Source organism: Chaetodon trifascialis, chromosome 19 (assembly GCF_039877785.1).
Source record: "Chaetodon trifascialis isolate fChaTrf1 chromosome 19, fChaTrf1.hap1, whole genome shotgun sequence".
Lineage (NCBI taxonomy): Eukaryota > Metazoa > Chordata > Actinopteri > Chaetodontiformes > Chaetodontidae > Chaetodon > Chaetodon trifascialis.
In genome coordinates, this window is record NC_092074.1 from 17,159,150 (window position 1) to 17,175,055 (window position 15,906).

At 43.3% G+C, this 15,906-nt stretch overlaps 1 protein-coding gene across 1 annotated transcript in view; it reads right to left on the minus strand.

The window, feature by feature from the left end:
- Positions 1 to 3,812: 3,812 nt before the first annotated feature.
- Positions 3,813 to 15,906, minus strand: part of enpp1 (ectonucleotide pyrophosphatase/phosphodiesterase 1) — a 28,316-nt gene continuing 16,222 nt past the window's right edge. Inside the window, exons 13-23 of the mRNA XM_070987323.1 lie at positions 15,703 to 15,830; positions 14,214 to 14,283; positions 12,589 to 12,676; positions 10,906 to 11,090; positions 9,797 to 9,836; positions 9,553 to 9,713; positions 8,068 to 8,203; positions 7,450 to 7,524; positions 5,680 to 5,812; positions 4,842 to 4,986; positions 3,813 to 4,691 (exon numbers count right to left, since the gene is read on the minus strand). Coding sequence (XP_070843424.1) covers positions 4,539 to 4,691; positions 4,842 to 4,986; positions 5,680 to 5,812; positions 7,450 to 7,524; positions 8,068 to 8,203; positions 9,553 to 9,713; positions 9,797 to 9,836; positions 10,906 to 11,090; positions 12,589 to 12,676; positions 14,214 to 14,283; positions 15,703 to 15,830 — 1,314 coding nt within the window. The 3' untranslated portion in view covers positions 3,813 to 4,538. The remainder of the gene's footprint in view (positions 4,692 to 4,841; positions 4,987 to 5,679; positions 5,813 to 7,449; positions 7,525 to 8,067; positions 8,204 to 9,552; positions 9,714 to 9,796; positions 9,837 to 10,905; positions 11,091 to 12,588; positions 12,677 to 14,213; positions 14,284 to 15,702; positions 15,831 to 15,906) is intronic.

Consider the following 15,906-nt stretch of genomic DNA (forward strand, 5'->3'; position numbering starts at 1 on the left):
GTGTCATGAGAGAGAGACATGTTCTTCTGCAGAGCACAATTTAACCTACGCAAAGGAAGAAACTGAACCGAGACCTGGCAGATCTGACCTTACAGAGACTACAATACCTGGTTTGGAACAGCGTATGTTTTGATTTCAATGACTGAGGGGGGCGACAGTACGGAATGGCTGCGTCTATACCACCAATCCAGAGAAGAAGAAGATAGAGCGAGCCTAGTTCTATAAGCCTGAACAAAATCTGACTTCCAGCACCTCTAAAGTTCTCTAAAAACTTCTGGTTTGTCTAATCTCTACAAAAATTTTTAGGATGTGTTCAGACAGAATGTAAAGCAAATTTTCACTTTGTGACACTTACAAAGTTTTGACCACGTGATTCCATGTTGACTCCAAGCAGTCATTGTGTCAACAGTTCAGATGTTAGCTGACGTCCATGGCGGACCGCTCGTGCTTGTTCTGTCTGTTATTCCCCTCCAGTCTCTCTCCTTGCTTTTGTACATTGATTCGATAAGTGAAAACAGATGGAATTTGCCTCAGCTTGCAGCATCCTCAGGTGAGCTTGCATGTCTTTCCATTGACTTTGACTGAACTGACTGAGAGGTGCTAACAGATGTGTTACCTTCAGACAGAGCCAGGCTAGCCGTTTCCCCTTGTTTCCAGTCTTTGTGCTAAGCTATGCTAAGCTTCATATTTACCATACAGACATGAGAGCGTTATGAATACTCTCATCTCACTCTTGGCAGGTAAGTGAGTAAACTACTCCTTCAAGCTCTCATTCATCTCATTAAAGGGTCTCATTATCAAACAGTGCACATCTCAGTGTGGAATAAGAGCATTTTCCTCTTCAGTAGGAGACTAGTGAAGCATGGGGAGAGGAGAGGAAGCGGCCTGCTGAATAGCTGGATGTCAGCCTGTGTTGGTAGATAAGAGCCTGTCCTTGTTATTGCCCAGAGCTGCCAGGAGGCCGGAGAAAACAATCACTGTCAGCTGTAATTAGGCCTTGTGCCTCACAGAGGGACACGCTGTTATCTGTCCACTGCTGACGTGCACCGCCTGAAGGTATTCTCTGGAGTTGTAAATATCAGTGAGGCAAGATGTGAAGTATGTTACTGAGGAAGGTTGTGATGCAGCGGACATTTCTTCATAAACGTTTGCAGTGTTGGAGTAACGACTTACATGAAACGCTTCTAGAATAGAGCACTTATTCTGCTGCTTAGTGTATTTTCACAGTGCAAGCATGCCGTCCTTTGGTATATTTCCAGACAGCGCTGGTCAGCAAAGTAAAGCTGTTGGGACAAATTTGAGTGTGACACCATTAAGGGTCAACGTGTACACGGGCTCCATTCATTCAGTCTGCACATTGAACAGCTGGATTCACAAGATCACACGAGATCACACGAGATCACGCGAGCAGAGTCAAAGCTTGCTTACCAGTGGTCAAAATGCTGCATGTCAAACCTGAGGAAACGTCTACACAATCCTCATCACCTCTGATACACTCATCTCACACTACTATGTAAAGGCTCATGATGATTCAGGCTGTCTGTGGTTTAGCGGTGACTTAACATCCGAGAAGTGATGGTGGGAGCCCATATCAGCCCACCACAGCAGTCACAGTCAACGACACCTGACCGACCAGAACCCAATATGGAGTCTGAATGCCGTGAGAAAGACTGATCACATGGCCTCTGACATGTTTCCCACCCAGAGCAGAGTTTCCTGGAAGACCCGTGTGAGCGACTGCATAACTCAAGCCCGCCTAGCTGGCAGCATGTCTGCGCTTACGGCCGGACTGATCACCACAAGTAAATTCCAAATAAAAGCCCTTCGACTGTCGCGAACCACAAGCTCTGACACACAAACTGTGGGCCTTTCATTTCAGAAAGAATGACCTGCTCTTCCGAAACATGACGAGGTCACGCAAACCCTGCTATGAGCTGAAAGAATCTCAAAATACTTTGCAGGAATTTATCTGCATGGTGTTGACATCCGTGTATTTTTAAAACCACGCAGTGGGTTTTCGAGCGGTTTTCAGCAGCTCGTCTTCATGCAGTTATTTACAGTGATGACTTTCATGTTAAAAATAAACAGGAAGCCCACTTTCTGGATTTCATTTTCACTGTACCGCTCTGAGAGGTACATGCAGTGCTCCGGAGTTGCACCAGCTTTTGCAAACGTTCATGCAAGACTTGAGTGAAAAGGGAAATAATGATTCAAGCGTGTTACACCTGAAACAGATGAACCAAAAGTGAAGTTATGAAACAAGTCTTCTTGTGAATGTACAGAATGTCAGCACACCTCATGCAGCCATCACAACACCAGGAGAACCGTGCAGACAATGCTGAAGTGCACAGAGAGAAGGAAAGCCCCACTTAAACAGAGCATTCGCAGACCTAGTGGATGCCTTGCAGCAGCGATACTGTGGTTTTTCTCTTCGATGATGAGTAAAATGTGCACTGTGATTGCAAAACATTTACTCAGCACACTTCGCTGCTAGATCTCAACCGAGCTGCTCACTTTGACCCCGCAGAGAAAGTAATGAGACATCAAGAACATCAAAAGGAAAGCAAGCTCGGGTTTGTGACATGAGAACTGTGTCACTGCAGAGCTGCAAGTTCTTACCTTCAGGCTCACTGCACAGCCGGAGTGGTCAGCCTGAGGAAGTGGCAGATTTTATACGACAGAGGGAAATGTACAGAGCAGCACTCAGTTTCCTTCCTTTTTGCAGTCACACATGTTGTTGCAATCTGGAGACAGCCAACAGAGCAACTGCTGGTTGGGTTTGCTTTGCTTTGTAATGGGCGTAATACTGAGTGCAGAAAGTGTTTCTGTGCAGCCGTAATCTAGGTGTTATATGTAAGGAATAAAGAAAACAAGTCACAAGGTCAGTGTAGAAGAGTTTTTTTTTTATGAAACTGTGTATTTGACCCTGGCTGTCATTTCTGACAAAACTGAAAAAAGTCACAACACATAATGGAAATGGATAAATCTGTACTGAACTTTTCTTGTTTTCCAACAAATGGCCTCAGCGTCCAGACAGTCGCTGTGAAGAGCAAAGATAAAAACACTGAACAGAGACACACACTCACACTCACATTTACACAAAGAGTCATGGATGGAGTGCTGAACAGGCCATTTTCATCTCCAGCACGCACAGCAGCAGCAGCACAGAGTTCAGATTCACCTGCACGATGCCACTGGAAGAGACACAAGCTGACTAGAGATGCAAAATGACTACAAACAGACGCAAAACAACTACAAAGAGGCACAAAATGACGACAAGGAGAAACAAAATGGCTATGAAGAGACAGAAATTGACCACAAATAGCACAAAATGATAACAGAGACACAAAATAACCACAAATAGACAAAATGACAACAAAGAGACACAGAATGACTATAAAAAGACACAAAACGAACACAAACAGACAGGAAATTACATCAAAGACAGACACAAAATGACAAAGATGACAGATGCAAAGTGATGCATAAAGATGCAAAAGATGTAAAAGACACGATACACAATACGACCACAAAGAAGCAAAAATCAAACCACAAAGAGACACAATAGACCTAGAAATGAGTGTCGAGAGATGCAAGGAGGTGCGAAAGAAGTTCAAAGACAAGCACAACTGGATGAAAAATGACTATAAAGAGTCACAAAACAATCATAAAAACATGCACAATGACCACAAAGACACACACACACATATTGTGTTGTTTGTGCTCATTTTGCCTGTTTTGTCACCCGCAGTCGCGCACACACACACACACACGCACGCACGCACGCACGCACGCACGCACGCACACACACACACACACACACACACAAGAACTGAATAATTATCTCATGAACCAAAACAAAAATTTACAAAATACTAAAAACAACATTGGTGCTGTAGTTAAAACACAAAAATAAAAACCATGAACATACAGTGAGAACATCTGGCAGATAAAACTTTTCCATCCGCCTGTTGTTGGGTGTTTTTCCGGCTGCTGCAGCCAGCTCTCCAGATGTGTGGCAGCAGACTGTTTCCAGATTATGTGTTTCTTGAAGCGCCCCGCCAATAAAAACAATTGCAGTATAAATAAGATTCTCCTTCCATCAATAAATGTTTCTTTTCCCTTTTATTTTGTTCCTGCCAAACTTGCCCATTTCAGGAAATGCTTTGGAGCCACTCAGCAGATGTGACGGCATCTTTGGTTCAGAGATCCGGAGCCTCATTATGAAAAATGCCCTCTGACTCTTCTCTATAAAATCATTTATAAAAACTTGATCCAAAACAAATATATATATATATATCTTTATAAGCTTTTCACACATTGAATCATTAGTAAAAAAAAATGTGAATCAGACGCATCACTAAAACCTGGATGGAACTGGGATCAATTTGGTTTGACCACAGGAAACTTTTATTAGTGAGGCGCCTGTTACGCCCACTGATAGGCAGTTAACTGGGTCCACGTGGACAGAGGCCTGTTGTGCAGACCAGTATGGCTTCCTTTGGACATTAAAGCTTCACTCGATGATGTCTCTGATTTTAAGCAGTCTGTAGCAGCGTCTTGAGCTGTAGCGTCTCCTCCACCGATAACCTGTCGTGGTAGAAGCTGAGTCCGGCCAGGAGCTCGACGTCTCGGACTCGCGCCTTGTGAAACTGCAGCCAATCCTCCACCCACATCAAGTCCGAGCCGTCCTGAAGAAAAATAGAGAGCGAATGAAAACGTTTCTGTTTAAAACTCTGAGCTGTGGTCATTTTTTCCACTGTGGCATCTGTCAGCAGGTTTCCACAGAAGCAGGCTGATGTGATGAAACGAGTAGGAGAGGAGTCGGTGGTGTTACTCACAGCACAGGTCTCTGAGAAGTCAGGTCTGTGGGGCAGGATGAAGGACGTGGCCTGCAGGGGACCTCTGCAGTTAACAGGGCTGAAGGTTGAGTTCCCACAGCTGGTCAGGATCATGAAGAAGTGCGTCGGGATGGGCGCCTCATTCCTGGAGAAGGACGGGATCGCAGGGGTCAACAAACTGCTGCCTCCTTTCTAGAAAGCTCTCACTTTAACTCATGATCTGTGCAGAAAAAACAACTAAATGTGGCCATATGAGTCCCACACCACCTCCGAATGTGGTCTGTGAGATAAGATCTCAATGCGTCCTCCATGTGTCTTGGGTGTATTCACACCTGTATTGACAGCTGTCCACATCATTTCACCCAAGATGCATATTAATAGAAGCTGTCAACAAGCTGAGAAAAACCCAGAGAAGAACAAAAACTACAGTGTGTTCATGTAGAGACTCATCATCCACAATAAGAAGCTGACTGAGAAAATACATTTTAAGGGTCTCTGCGGTATCACAGGAGTGTGAAATCAGTCAGTGTGGGGTGTGCAGATTTAAATATAACGTGCTTTTCAAGCAAAAAATGCCCAAAACTCACCATTTCAAGGTCCTCAAATGTGAGGATTTGCAGCTTTTCTCTGCCACATGACAGTTAACTGAAAATCTTTGGGTTTTGGTCATAAATTTGGACAAATCAAGTCATCTCAATATGTCAGGGGAGATATTAAAAGGCATTTTTTTCAGATTCCCTGATATATTGTAGAAAATAACAGGCAGATTAACGGATCATGTAAATCAAAGTTGAGTGCAGCCCTGATCGGCTGTCTGGAGTGTGTGTCGCTGAGTTACCCTGAGTTCGCTTTGAGCGCATCAACGCTTCCATCATAGTCTCTGTCGAATATCGGCCCGCTCATGACGTTGACTCCGTTCAGCTGTTGTGAATATTTTGGAAGCAGCACATTGTGGACATGAGTCCAGACATCTGCAGGGAACAGACACAAAAACCTCTCAGTTCTCCAACAATACATCAACTGATGATGTGGTCTGTAGGAAGGAGGCAGTGATTACAAGTTAAACCTGGAAGGAATCATTTGACTTTATGGGAGATACAGCTCTCATGTGTGTCCATGTGAAGCTACAGCCAGGAGATGGCTAGCTTAGCTTAGCACAAAGACTGGAAACAGGGGGAAACAGCTAGCCTGGCTCTGTCTGAAGGTAACAAAATCTTCCTGATAGACCATTAAAACTCACTGATTAACACATTATAAGGTACAGAGTTACCTCTAAGTCAATGTGAGGCATGATGGGATTTTTTTGGTAAATGTGTCATTTTAATGAGCAGAGATTAGGTTTTAGGGGTTTAATCAGTACCTGTAGAGGAACTTTAACATACAAACATGGGAGTGGTAACTCAGCACAAGAAAGAGACCTTCCCCAAAATGTATTATTCTGTTATTTTATGTGGTTTGTGAGCAAACGCTCAACAACGTTTCCATGTGTTATTTGTGTGGTGATTGAATTGTATTACATGTGGAATATAGTTTGTTATCTGACATGTTTGTAGTGTGATATTCAGTAATGTTCATGCAGTTCCTGCCTCCTCTCTCAGAGGCTCACACAGTGTAAGCACAGTGCGGTGCCACCAGGGAGCAGCATCTGTCAGCCGGTTAGTTTGGAGGCTTCCAGGGTACACAAGCAGCAGTGTTTCAAAGAGGGTTTTTCTTCCAGTGGGACCACATAGTAGAGTGAGAGTTTCCATTTACAGTACGGGTGGTCCAAGAGGAAGCCCAACCAGCGCGGTGTTGTCTGAAACAATCAACTTTTCAATACATTAAGCTCCCGACACATAACAAGTTTCAACAAAAGCCCTGCAATAACTCACCAAATCATACACCCACATGCTCTCACACATGATTGTGTAATGCCGCGTAATGCTGCGATTGCAGGTTCATACGTAATGCATCATGGGATTTACAACAGAATTAAGCAACTCGTCTGCATGAGCAAAGGAGCAAAAATGAAGGGAGTGAACGAACATTCATTCCAATTCATGTTTGACTTTGATCATCCACTGTGTCTGTCAGGACCGTCTGGTGAATCAGTCATTACAAACCACCTTAAAAGTGAATCTTATTGTGAAGACATGCGGTGACTACAGTAGGATGGCAGCAGGATTAAGTCTGGAAAAGTTCCTCTGCCTAAACCTTTAATTGTGCTTTACAAAAGAACTTCGCTAAATTAAAGTGCACTATACCCGTATAATCACAGCGGTTGGATCTTTGTTCTCCTATTATGTATATTTAAGAACAAAAAGTATAGCCTGTTTTCAGAAAATCAGCTTTGAAAAGTAGAATACTGAATAAAAATGGGCGAAGAGAACTGGCAAACCACAATGGCTGCACTCGGAAAACCTGAGTGTGGAACGACTTAACAAAACGTGACATAATGTCTTGTTCGGATGTAGCATCTCTTCAGTACACTAAATAAATTGTTCAGCTCGCATTCAGCTCAGAAGCACATTCAGTCAACAAATGAACCCTGCTGACATCTCTTCTTAGTTCTGTCTATGGGTGCAGCTAGAAAACCAGAAACCAATAAATATTTGCAGGCCTGACTCACCTTTAAACATGGGGAACATTGGTGCCATGTTGCTTGTGATTAGAGAGTCTGTTTCAGGTCCGTTGGCATCCAGATCTATAGAGAGGAAAAGAGACACGAGGAATGATTGAATGCGTTTGCAATTTGGGAAACACAATCTGCATGTTGTAAAAAGTCTGATTAAAACTGACTGGCTGACACTAATCTTCACACGTTGGAGGAGCTAAACAAAAAGTTGAAAAGTGAAAAACCACTAAATGATTAATGCTGATTGATTAATCAACTAACCATTGCTGCTATTAAGTCATTAAACTCCACAAATCACAGTCTGGGATCACTTTCTACCAGAGAAATGAGAAAAATAAATTTTGGTGAGTCTGACTTCCACCTGCTGTGGATTTGTTACTTCACTCTTTCAGTCTGTCGCTTCCTTTTGTGGGACTACCTGAAACCTGAATTTCATTAAAAATACAGTGAGGGGGGGACACGCTTCCCTGTTGCACACCGCGAGCATGGGTGCATTTTTACATGAGAATGTGGCTCTGAAACACGTCAACTTGAATTCAACACTCGGCTGGGGACGGCCTGTTGTGACCCCCTCCACCGCATACATACACACTCACTAACACACACACTCACTGGGGGGATGCAGCAGGCCGTAGGACAGAGCGGGGTCGTCTCTGTAGCGCAGACACAGCTGGCTGGCGGCCGGTGGGATGCGGACGTCCGCACGAACGCACGCCTCCGACTCCGGGCTCAGGGGCTGGACTCTGGTCTGAGAGAGAGGATCGGTCAGTGGTGGACAGCGTGGACTCCAGGCCAGGACTCTGAGTGTTGTGTAAGATCTCTGGCTTGGTTTTGCGTGTGTGGGTCAGTGAGGGCGCTGCACTGTTTCCGTTTGCAGAGCTCTCTTAAAACAATAATCTTACCTCACTCTCCTGCCCTGTCATAAAAGAAAACTACAGATTTTCAAAATAGATTTTTGAATATAACATTCAAATTTTTAATTAGTCATTTCCAAATAACTGCCTGCCAAAAACTATTAACTTCACAGTCATACTCGTGGCTTGTGAGGCTGGACTAAATAGTAGCTAAATGCTAACATCAGCATGCTAGCATGCTTGCTATTAAAATGCTAAAATGCTGATCAGCTGTACATGTGTTTCACATCTTAATCTAGAATGCTAACATGCTAACACGTGCTAGACAGCAGGAAACATGAAGTACAGCTACGGCTGAAGGACATGTCATTACTTTTGCAGATATTTGTCCTGAATCCAAAGTACTGGACAAACTAAAAGATTGTGACGAGCTGGTGGAGAGAAATGAAAATTCAGGGTCTCACCACAGTTCTAAGACTTTATGCTAAGAGGGCAGTTAACATCTGCACCACATTTCATGGCAATCCATTCCATAGTTCTTGGTTCTTGGTAAAAAAAATCATTATATTTTTAGGAAAGTACAGACCGGTAAAATGAACTGAATTTTCCGTCCCTGATTACAGGCAGAAACATGAAGCATCAAAAGCATACTTTTAAACATTTTGTGTGTACAAGAACAGAAATGTAATTTTGCTCATCAGCATCTCAGCTTTTCATCAATTAATCAATTTTCTAGCGCGCAAACTAGCTTGCAGCTAGCTTTAGATATAGCTGTTAACTTTGACAGGCCGTGAAATTGAAGTTTTGTGTGGGTTTCCAAGTGGGTTGATCATAACACTGTATGTTCTGCTATGATACAGATAAAAAAAAATCAAAACCACACAGAGTACAGAGCAAACCATGTGTAGCTTGTAATGTATTTGAATGAAGCTCGAATAAATACATTCTCACTTGCTCCATCATTCAGACAGTATAGCACAACAGTGCAAACTCTCTGGGGAATGCAACACTCTGCCTGAGGTCATGATTTACACTAAACTCAACCACATAATGAGAAAGACAAGAACTGTTTGAGCCAACATGAGCAGAGAAGATGAGTAACAGCTGTGTAGAGAAGGGATTCAGATACTAAACAACCTCTTACAATCGCCTGCCAAACCCTAACCACAGAAGAAATATAGCTGGGACAACTCCACTGTACAGGCTATGTTTAGAGATAAAAGACAGCTCCAAACGGACTCACCAGAGGCTGGACAGTGTACGACACCCAGAGGGGCATGAGGCGGTCTTTGCTGTACCCGTTGAGGTAGCTGGAGTGGTGGAGAAGACAAAAGGTGGCGTCTGGTTGGACCACTCGAGGGGTGCCGAAGGGATGATGGAGGCGACGTAACCTGTCTTTGACAGCTAGAGGGGAAATGTAGAAATGTCACACAAAGCTTTTGTCTAAAAAACATTAAACATGCAAAGAAAAACGAAACGATACTCACTGGAATTAGTTGCCATGACTCGTCTGTTCAGGTCTGTCTCCTGAAAGGAAATTCACACTTCTTCTTAGTTTGCTTAAAGATGTTAAAATCTGCCGTGTATCTTTACCATGCATGACAGTATAAGAAGCCTGTGAAGTTTCAAAGAATTTGCACTGGTGCGAAAGAGTTTTGCACTTATTGTACAGAAAAGATCAGATTTCTGTCAATTTGAGGATATGCAACTGTACTAACTTTAAGTATTTTATCTGCATCAGAAAATGGCTAACTGTCAAGCAGCTTAGCTCAACATGCTCAGCTGGATATGCAACAAAACTAAGAGTGCACAGCGTTTTTAGCAGGCTGTGAGGCTGCACCTCTTCACAGGAGGGGCTTTGAGCTAAATGCTAATATCAGCATGCTAACATACTCAAAATGACAACGCTCACATGCTGATGTTGAGAAAGCTTGCCATCTTTGTGTAGCATGTTAGCATGCTAACATTTGCTAATCGCAAAGCATAGCTGAGGCTGATGGGAAAGTCGTTAGCTTTGCAGGTATTTGTTCTAAACTGAATCAGATTTTATGTTATGATGGCACTAGATGAAAAGTTAAAGGATCACCAACATTTTTAAAGGTCATCCTCAAAGGAACCTGAATGTTTTTACCAAATTATACGGCAATCCATTCAAAAGTTGTTGAGACGCTAAAGCAAAAGTCTGGGAACCATGAATGTCTTGAGATATTTACACTGGACTAGTGAACACTTTGACTTGCTGGAAGCAGCGCAATAAAAGTCACCGGATCAGTGTGAGAGTGAGTAGGATGGCAGTGACCATGGAAATACACCAAAGAGCTGTAAAGCCATTTCACTAAAACAAAAACATCAACCTCATGGCGGAGATAGATGAAAAGTCAGGGGATCCATCCTCTGGGAACATGAATGTTTGCATAAAATTGTTGAGGTACTTCAGTCCAGACCAAAGTGGTGGACCAACCTTGTCTGGGTCTAGATCTTTGAATCCGCCCACTGAACCGAGCTGGACTGACAGACAAACACTGCAATCACTTGAGTCATACTGCTGGCATGGCTAAAAACAAATACATGACCTCAGCAACCTATCAGCACCTACCATTGCTTTGGTTTGGGATCCACATGTGCACTGCAGATCGTCGGCGGGGACGGGGCCACTGGCCTCGCAGGGGCTGTCGTGTGAGAGCTGCGCTGGGTGAACGGGCAGGTGTACGGGACTCTTCAGGAGGTGGTTCAGGCTGCCGTGAGTCCCGTTGTTCGGAGCGGGTCGAATCCCGAGGAGATCTGGAGGAGGAGGAAAGAAAAACAGAGGGCAGGAAGCATATTTCAGCACTCCAGAGAAGAGTGAATTTGTATCACACACACTGAACATCACACAGCATGTCAGCACATTTGATTCGAGAATAAAATCCTGGTTTCTAACAACCTTTATTTTGTGAATTTGGCCATCATCGCTGACAGTTATAATAACATCTTACTCACTGGGGTAATCACACAGTGCAGACACAAGGACTACAGTGTTGTAGCTGGGGCAAGCATAATAAGGGATCACACAGGTTTCAATCTGCTATATTTAAAGAGGACACAGACAACTTCACCTTCATATTAGGTTCCTTCAAATCCTTTCGTTTGCTACCAGCCAGGAGAAAATGAGTAGCGGCACTCACTGCTGTCTGTGAGCAGATGAAGAGGTTCATGCTCTCCATACTTTGCGTTTCTCTTTGTTCTCACTTCCAAATGCTTTGGATTACATGGACGGCTTAAACTGGGGACTTTTTCACGACGTGTGTGTTCATCTGATTACTTGTGTTGGTTGCTCTTTTTTTTATGTAATCTGGTTGATGTGGCCGCCTTTTATTTCCTGTGGTTCTGTTTTTGGACACCAGGCAGCAAGCTGAAACTAAACACAGAAGTGCACCTGTTTCCTCCTCTGAACTGTGTTAACTGTTATCTTTTACACTTGTCGTTGTGACATGATTTGGTGATGAGCTTACTCACAACAATATGACAATATTTAACATTTAAAAGCATAAAGACTGAAAACAGGGAAACAGCTAGCATAGGTACAAAAGTCTGCCCACCAACACCTCGTAAAACTCATTAATCATCACTCACACTTGTTTGGTTAAAGTGTAAACAGGTGTACAAAGGGTTTATGTGAAGGCACAGGCTGTTCAATAAACAGTGGACGGAGCTTCAGGGTCTGAAAAGTGAAGCCAAAGCAGAAGTGAGTTACACCTGTATTCTTTCTAATGGCTCCACTGGTTGCAGATAGAAGTCAGATTGTATGTAAGCTCATGAGAAACTGAGTCAACTTCAATAAACAGTTTCCTAATGAATTTACGGTCTTAATCACCAGTTTCAAGTCTTCTTCACTACAGCATTTTGTAAATTATGGTCCCATTTACAGCAACATAGATGATAAACCAGGGTATCCAATCAGGATGGAGGCACAGCGATGCGTATACTCCCCCAGTCCTCCCTCTCAACTAAATCTGGTCACTTCTGGCTCCAAGAAACCCAGATGGTGATGGTCATAATGCCAAACTAAATTCTTCAAAACAATACTCCACAAACCAAAGGGTGACCTCATGATGGCTGCGTCCACCATGTATAACACAGTCGATATGTGCAGAACTGTTTCTTTGCAGACCGCATGAGAGCGGTCCTTCTCATCTACGAAAGTCAGCAAGCTCATCTCCCAACATGCTGAACCATTCTTTTAAATAGTGAAAGAAAAAGAAGCAGTTCCAGCGGCAGGACAGAAGAGAGCACCACTTACCACACATGAGGTTGTACAGCTCAATGTTCTCAAACGGAGGCACAACAGTGTTATCTTTGAATCCTGGACCGTAGCCAATGAAGATCGCCTGGACAGAGTAGATGCACATCGACAGGCTGGTATCAGTCAACCAGTCTTTGGTGCTCGCTGTCATTTCCCTTTAAACCAGTTTACAACCGCAGACTGACATTCATTAATGTATTTGGAGACATTCCTGGATACAAATAAGATGTGCAGGGAACCATTCAAAAAACAGACCTTTATTCAAACTTCTTCTGCCAATAATAAGACGTCAAACACTCGGTGCCATGATTAGGCCGCTTGGAAATATGTGAAATGCGCTAAAACAACCACTCATACCCTGAAGTGCAAATGAGGGATTTCTACGAAAGCGGCTGGTTGGGTTGGATTTGGAGACATTTGCAGGTGAGTAAACGGTCTATTTCCAGCACACTTTGCCCTCTTTTCCTGCTGAAGGCCATTTGTGGAATACTTTACTTCTCTTGACTCACAGGCCTGTTTTTTTTTTTTTGTTTGTTTTTAGAGAGGTCAGCAGCCTTGTAGGCTAATTATACCAAGTTAAATTCCAGTGTAAACCACGTCTGGAAAACAAACACAGACGTATTGTGACGCTAACATGAAGGTGGCAGACGAAAACAAACTCAGTCCAGCGGATGTGTAGGTGGAGAGCGACCTCTCACAACACGTGTAATTACTGTATTCGAGTAGAGTTTTAGCGCGTCGCAGGATTTTTGTGTTTTAGTCACTTTACAGTCATGGAAATAAAACAGCAAACACGGCGATATTTTCTTTTACGCATTTCCTGAACAGCGCTGATCTGCATCTTGATGCACTGATATCCTGTGTGACGCTCTTATTTGATTTTAATATTCGAGCAAATCCTTTAACCCCAAGCAGACCGAACCTGACAGCCAGCTGTGAACTGCTGCCGACCCTGTAAGCTTCCAGATGTGAGCCAGTGTAGTGGTACAAAGCCCGTTCAGGTGCTCAACAAACATCTTCTAAATAAAACAAATAACAGTTTCACCAGTATTGAGCCGCACCTTCAACTGCTGCTGTGGCTCTAAAACATGGAGGCTGAAGACAGAATGTCGAGCCTCCATCCGCTCGGATGCATGTCCGGATTTTATGTTGAGTCTTTTTAGCCTGAGTCTTAGTCTGGGAGCTACTGAACTATTATAAAGAGTAAATGACTCCTTTTCCTGAGTGTTTTTGGGTGAGAGCACATTGTTAAAAGCTGATAACTGACTTAATCCTGCAGTTGTCGGCTGCCACAGCGAAGACCACAGCAGACTTTGAAGACTGCCTTCTGCTGTTTGAAGTTTCTTTCACATCTGAGCTGTTTTTAGCCGTGAGAACAAAGTGTGGCCAAATGTTGGAGTTATCAGGCCTTCTGACGCCACAGCTTTTAAACACGGCACTGCAGATAGTAAATCAAGCATGAGTTCGGCGCAGTATGACCGGTTTGTCATCTCAAGGATGAGAGTGACATCAGTCCAAAGCGAATGCCTGCTGAGCTTTGTCACACTGTAAATAACTTCCTGATTTTTTTTAATCTCATCAGAAAACTGTGGCAGACAAACAAACACTTTCCTTCCTCTGACCTGCATGTTGGTGAAGAGGTTATCTGAGCCGTGGAATCCACCGGTGCAGTACTTCAGCTCCCGGCGGTTGCTGTCAAGACAGAATAGAAACATTTTATCAGAGGGGGTTAAAATAAACACAAAGACAGAGAGAAATGGAGGGAGGAAGCCGCAATCACACAGCGCTGATAGTTATTGATTATGTGTTTCCATCTTATTTTGAAGGAACAGCTCATCCCAAACTGGCTCAGTTTCAAGTTTAATTCTATGGAGCCTAAAGAGGAGTCGCATCACTCTGCAGCTCCATACAAGTGGAGTGATTGAATTCTTCAGCCTGAAACAATTTTCCATGATTACATGGTTGCTCTCCATCAAAGGAGTTGTACTACTCCTCTCCAGCATACCATGCTTTATTCATTATAAATGATTGCGAACACTAATTACTGTAAATGCTTCAACTTCTGTGTGGCCAGAGTCTCGTTTTTTTTTTAATCATCACATATTCACATCCACTTCCACCACACCTCCTGTGCTTCACTAACGACTTCGTGATACACTCGAGCAAAATCGAACCTTTATACTGTAAAATGCTGCTTCAAGTATGTTCTTTCATATCTGTGAAATTCAACTGTTTTCAACACGGGCAGACATCTGGTCCATTAAAACAGCACTGTGGCAATAAAAGGACAACATTTAACAGAATTTTAGCCTATTAGCAGGCCAAAGGTCACTGGGAATACAGCCTCTTGTTTATATCGTGTCCTTTAATTTTGCCTTAAATTGAATGTGCAGGTCGTGTAGTACACACATTAATTATCCTATCAATACAGTAGTACTTTTTCACTTTATGTCACTTTATTCTCTGTAGGAAGCAGCCTGCAGACTGTTTTTTATGCCTGGACACCTCTGAAGGGACAAACTGACTGTGTGTCAGCTCAAGGTCCACTGGCCAGCGTCCACAGGTCCACGTGTGAATATGCAGAGGTTGTGTGGCTGTTTCTGTCTGTTTCTAACCAGCCTCCCACCATGAGCTGGATCAACCAATCACAGCGTTTTATTCAGAGTACAGTTCAAGCACTGTCGAGGTACATAAACCGAACATTTCCAGACTCTCGAAGCCTTTATCACCACATCAGAAAAATAAATGCAACTGTGAAAAATAAATTTTCATTTATACCCACAGCAATCAATATATATTGTCACTGTTTATTTCAGCAGCTGTTCATTCAATTTTGATTGCATGTTTTGATGGTGATTATAAAATGCTGACTGATTTCGATGCCAGGAGACCTCAAGGTTGAAACAGCACATTATGTTAAAAACCAGGCATTTTTCAAGGAAAACGTTCAAATTCAACCATGCTCCCGACCTTGAAATCCCAAACTTTCAAGACTTTGAGCAAACCCTGCAATCGGCTCTTGACGTGCATGTCTGCATGACGTGTTTTTGGAGGTGTGTGCAGCCTCTTTCCTCCACTCTTAACACAGTGCAAACTCAGAGACTGACTTACAGCGCGGCCTGAAAGCCCTGCTTCATATACAGGTGTCCCCTCTCTATGCGTTTGTTGTTGGCAAAGTGCAGCCTTTTGGGGAGGTTTTCTTTAAGGTATGGCCTCATTGGCTGGTCAGAGGTCCTGCACTTCAGAACAGACACAGAAGAGGAGAATCAACACACAGCACAGACAGAATGAGATTGTTTGACGTGAAGCCAAGCA